Here is a 6,000-nt window from a genome sequence, read left to right as displayed (position 1 = left end):
ATATCAGGTAACACACACTCTCACACATCAGTCCTACATATTTGCATGACCTTCCTTTCTGTGCTTTGATAGACATGTATTATACACATGTATCTTCCTATGGAGCATTGCATGTATGACCAGTGCAATGTTGTTTTTCTATTTCTTAATGTCAGCCTGTATTGGGATGTTCCCCCTTTACCTCTTGTTATACCGGCTACCATCGGATTTAGGCTATATATTCACCAACTAGTTTTCCCTTTGATACAATGATGTATTACTGTTATCATTTAGGTCATGTACTAACACTTGTATTCAGCTTCATCACAGTTGCTTGTGTTTGGTTTCCTCTAGTTAAGAGCATGGAGGAGCTGAAAAGTCTTCTGTTGCTGGTACTAGGCTGTGCTGTCCAGGTAACGCACTCACACACACGCCCAAACACAGCTGCTCACTGTACCACCCAGTCCCAGCAGGAAGTGTATCTGTCTGTTTTGGTTTGCATGTCTGAGCACAGCCGTTCAGTGATAAGGTGCAGGGTGGGACTGCACCATCACAATGAATAGAGTTACATCAATAATACCCAATCATAAGCAGTGTAATTGTGGTGCTGAAAAATCAAAAGGTTGGGTATTGGTCAGCAACATTTGACAAGAGCATTGCACGAGAGCCCTTTACAGACAGTTTGTATTCATCCCATGTAGTAGATGTTAAGTTAACTTATCGTTTCATTAAAAAAATATAGATAAGTCTTCACAGGAAAGTCATTAGGATAGATCCTCTGAGGACCATGAATGTTATTTTATAGGAATATGTAAGTAGAAATGTGTTTAAAGTTTAGCACATTTGCCTGTGTAGACCAGCACATTTCAAAAGATATTTGAAGCATTAATTAAGAATCATCCAGCTATGGCGAGTGTTTTTGGGTTACCAATAATTAAAGAGGAGGGGCAAGTCCTGTGGGAGGGGGGGCGCAGGTGTTTTCTGTCTGTGTTTGTTTGTCCGGCTATTAGTTGTCTCCGATTTCCACTTCTCCCATGGCTCTGAACCTACCAAAGGGTTTTTTGATGTTGCTTTTTCTCTTATCATTTTCATTTGCTTTGGTCTGTTCTTTTTCTCCCTCCATTACAATACATTACAGCTTTATTTATAGATTACTTTAAACCTCCAGACCAAAGTGCTGCACAGGCAAATAAAGAAAACAAAACATAAACACCATAAAACAAGTACTAGTCAAAACAATAGACCATTTCAAAGCTCTAAAAGATGTCAATACGGCTCATTTCCCTCCCGTTCCTCCCTCCGTGTGTCTCCCTCCCTGCCTGTACTGGTTCTACTAGTTCCAGGAAAAGGGCCATGAGAGAGCTATAATGGAACCAACAGAGGGAGGGAAGGAGGGGGGGATAAAGCCAAATGTTTTTATGTTGTTTACATTTACAATTGTTCCTCCCTCCAGGGGATCAAATAAACATCTTCCATTTAAACTTGCATTCTTTATCATACTATATTTCCCATAGTCCTGTGCTGCTCGAGATCAATGTTGGCAACAAATAGAGACAATAATGTTCATTCAAATGTGTCTAATGTTCTGCTTTGTGTCTGTGTGACAGTGTGAGCGTAAGGAGGAGATGATAGAGAAGATCAAGCTGCTGGACTTTGACACTCAGGCTGCGATTGTCTTTCACATCCAAGAGGTCAGTAGAGCTCAGTGCTACACTATCACAGAAACATATCAGTGATAAGTGCACAACTCAGGTTCAATCATTTGTTCTGGTGGTTTCCCTATTCCACTGAAATCATCACTAACCATCAATTACAAATACCAACAGACTAGTCCATGTATCAACCACCTCTCTTTATCAATGGATGGAGTTGTTCCCGATCTGTCATGTGAACGATTAAATGATCATGTGAACTCATCCTTTTTGATACTTCAATGCTTTATTCAGCAAGATAATCTCCACATAGTAACACCACTTTGAGATTTTTTAAGTGTCAATGCAATAGCCAGAAGTCAAAACTAACATAAGGTTATAAAGAAACTACATCATGGTTGCATGGCTGCCCATCACCACCGCTAACTTATTTTATGACATAGAACAAAATGTGAATTCTCAAAAATTCAAAAAAAGCTTTTTTATTTTGTTGAGTTTTTTGTTGAGACTAGGAAACCAGAAGTTTTCAAATGCTAACACATTCTTCAGATCAGACCTCATTCCTGCACCACTGTATACTTACAGAATGTGAAACTTCTTACATTTTAAAACGGTGGTTATTGTTATAGGAAAACCTCAGTTTCTGTCTAAAGACATCAGATTTCTTCTTTGAGCTTTCTGGAAGTATAATAATTCCGGGGCAGAAGACTATAAAACTCTGTAATGTTTTCTGTACTCTGTAGATGATGCCATATATATTCATGCATTTACTTCTTAGAGCAGACCTGGGCACTGTACGGCCCCCGGGCCACATACGGCCCTTTGGTTGACTCTGACCGGCCCGTGTAAGGTTAATTGGAAATTACAAAATAAACATATTTTCTAATTTTACCTCATGCATGGACTAAAGCTGCAATGCTTTTATTTTGAAGTTGTTTTTTATTCACGTACATAATGACGCAATACGTCAAATCAAGACGTGTGCGTTATTGGATAATTGTCACAAGACTACTTTAGCGCTCAAAAATGTCAGCTGATGCTAAAAAAAGAAAGGTAGATGCCGAATGTAGGGTTTTCAACAAAAATTGGACTGCTAAGTATTTATTTACTGAAGTCGGAGGTAAAGCCGTGTGTTTAGTTTGCGGGGAGCAGATCGCCGTGTTCAAGGACTACAATTTGAGTCGGCATTACGAGACGAAACACGCGGAGAAATACAAAAACTTGACTGATGCTGAAAGGGCGCGCACATCGAACGCTTTGCTAGCTAAGCTGCAAAAGCAGCAAGGCTTTTTTACCAAGCTTCACACATCCAAGGATGCAGCAACCAAGACCAGCTTCGTGATATCCCACAAAATAGCTAAACACAGTAAGCCATTCTCAGAGGGGGAGTTTGTCAAAGAGTGCTTAGTGGACTCTGCAGCACTAATATGCCCTGAAAAAAAAGAAGCCTTTGAGCAAGTCCCGCTGTCCAGGCGAACCGTGACGAGAAGGATCGAGGACATTGCGGGGAATCTGGAGCTTCAGCTGCAACATGAAGTGGCAAGTTTTGACTTTATCTCCTTGGCTTTGGACGAGAGCTGTGATGTCCGCGACACAGCGCAGTTACTCGTATTTGTCCGTGGGATAACGCCGGACTTCAAGATTACGGAGGAGCTGGCAGCAATGCGGCCGATGAAAGGGACGACGACAGGGAGCGATCTGTTCACGGAGGTAAATGCGTGCATGGACACGCTGGGACTGAAATGGGACAGACTGGCAGGTGTCACAACAGACGGTTGTCCAAATCTTACAGGTAAAAATGTTGGACTTTTGAAACGTATGCAAGATAAAGTGACTGAAATCGACGCAGATCAGAAATTGGTATTTTTGCATTGTATTATACACCAACATGTGTTGTGCAAGTCAGTGCTAAAAATTCACCATGTTATTGATGTTGTTACTAAAATAGTAAACTTCATCAGGGCACGGGCATTGAATCACAGACATTTTGTTGCACTTTTGGAGGAGCATGAGACTGAGCATAGTGACATCGGCTACCACACAGCTGTCAGATGGCTCAGCCTGGGCAAAGTACTAAAAAGAGTTTGGGACCTGAAAGCAGAGATTCAAGAGTTTTGTGAGAAGAAAGGCAAAGACATCCCAGAGCTCTCAGACGAGGACTGGATGGCAGATTTTGCATTTGCTGTTGATGTGACTGCACTGATGAATGAACTGAACACCAAACTGCAAGGCAAGGACCTTTTTGTTCATGAAATGCACAGCCTGGTGAAGGCTTTCATGAGAAAGATGCAGTTTCTTTCAAGCCAACTGGAGAGCAACACTCTCACTCACATGCAAACCCTGAAAGAAGTCACACCATCAGCTGATCACCTCCGCAGGTACTCATCCATGTTAGGAGCATTGCATGGTGAGTTTTCAAGGCGATTTGAAGATCTCCGAACAATCGAGGATGAAATGCTCATGATTTCCTCTCCCTTTACCTGCAGTATGGATAATGCACCCAGTGATGTTCAGCTGGAACTCATTGACCTGCAGTCTGATGCAGTACTGGTAGAGCGCTTTAACTCAGGATCTCTGCTGGATTTCTACTCTTCTCTCGAGAAGGAGACCTTTCCAAACATGAGGAGACATGCTCAGAAGATGTTGGTTCTCTTTGGCTCTACCTACATATGTGAACAAACATTTTCAAAGATGAAGTTTATGAAATCCAGGTATAGATCCTCTCTCACTGATGATCATCTGTCAGCTGTGCTTCGCATCTCCACCTCAGACATTCAACCTGACTTCGATGCACTCGTTAAAGCCCAGCAGAGACTAGATTTCTCTCACTGAACAAGAAAAAAGAACTTAAAAACACCAAATGAGGTGGTTAGACTATGTAGGCATGTAAAGGAACCAACTAGCAGTGAACTGGGACACTTTCTTTGGAAGCCTTTTCTCAAAATCACAGTTCAGTGATGTTCAGTGACAGTTCAATATGATGTATCTTGCTGAATGTTTGGAGCACAAAGACAATGTTGTGATGTCTTAAGAATGCTAAGAACCTTTACACAACTTTCCAACAGTATATGAAACTCAAAATGTGTTTTGTAGTGAATGCGACTGAAAATGTTCACTAATATGAGTCAGAAATGGTGTGAAACGTTCACATTTTGTTTACCATTGTTTTGGGAAATTTGATTGAATAAATTACATTTTTTGTAAGGCAACCTCACTTTTTCATTGCTCAACAATAACATATACTCTTACCAGCTTGTCAAAACAATGCTATTTACTGCTTTTTATAAAGAAATACAATTAATATTATGCAGAATTGAGTTCAGCCTTTTGGCCCGGCCCTCCACAATATTTTTTGTTTCTCATGTGGCCCCATGGAAAAAATAATTGCCCACCCCTGTCTTAGAGGCTATTCAGTGTTTCCTCTAAATACAATGTATGCGCGCCGCTGCTACGGGGCGCCAGCCAGGTACCCAAATAACAAAATTATTTGTATTATTATTATTATAATTTCTTTTTTTATACATTAAAATAATAATACGTGACCCCTAGAGGTCCACCCCCAAATAAAGCAGGTTAAAATAAATAAATTGCATACATTTTATGTTGATTGTTTGTTATATGGATGTGTAGTATTTGTGTTACTGTATGTTCAATAAAGGTGATTTAGCAAAATACACCTGTAGCGCCTCAAGAGCCTTTCTTGTGCGGGCAAACACATAGAAACATATTGGCGGGGTGCACTTCGCACACACAAAAAAATTCCACGTGCTCCGCGCTCACATTTTGCTGTGCCTTAGCACCGCTGCTATGACTCCATCCTAGGGGAAACACTGGGCTATTATCTGCTGGATGAAAGGGTCATGCTAATCATGTTAGCATGCTAGTTAACCTTACTTCAAAGAGTCATCTCTTGCTGTATGGACGGGCATTGTTTAAACTCACACTTGTCAAACAAGTCAAGCCAAATAAAAAATGTAATACATTCACAAGTCAATGAATACATTAATTAGTATGCAGCTGTAATAAGTGACATCTTATTTGAATAGTCTTACCAATAGATATGATGAAGTGCTAGAATCTGAACTGAATGTGTAAATTAACTAATACAAAATCAACTAATAAATAAACATTGACATCAAATCATGGGTTAACATTTCCAGCAAATTAATTAATTCAATAATTAAACTTGAACTCAAGTGAGATTTTGAATACAGAACTTCTACTTTTTCATTTTTCACAATTAATTATTGTAACTTTTATTTAAGAATAAAATATGAGTATTTATTACGCCACTGGCAAGGTGGAAGTCACTATGTTTTATATTAGAGTATACTGCCGGTCTTATATTTGAAATAAAAATGGTGTGTGT

The 6,000-nt window shown here is 39.9% G+C and overlaps 1 protein-coding gene across 1 annotated transcript in view; it reads left to right on the top strand.

The window, feature by feature from the left end:
- Window positions 1–6,000, top strand: part of LOC307045797 (protein Daple-like) — a 70,331-nt gene that overhangs the window by 16,795 nt on the left and 47,536 nt on the right. The window contains exons 4-5 of the mRNA XM_079691758.1: window positions 299–392; window positions 1,587–1,670. Of these exons, the coding sequence (XP_079547884.1) occupies window positions 299–392; window positions 1,587–1,670 (178 nt within the window). The remainder of the gene's footprint in view (window positions 1–298; window positions 393–1,586; window positions 1,671–6,000) is intronic.

This window comes from Notothenia rossii (genome assembly GCF_949606895.1).
Source record: "Notothenia rossii genome assembly, chromosome: 7".
NCBI classification, from domain to species: domain Eukaryota; kingdom Metazoa; phylum Chordata; class Actinopteri; order Perciformes; family Nototheniidae; genus Notothenia; species Notothenia rossii.
The sequence above is the reverse complement of the archived record's forward strand: the minus strand, read 5'-3'. Positions and strand labels throughout refer to the sequence as shown.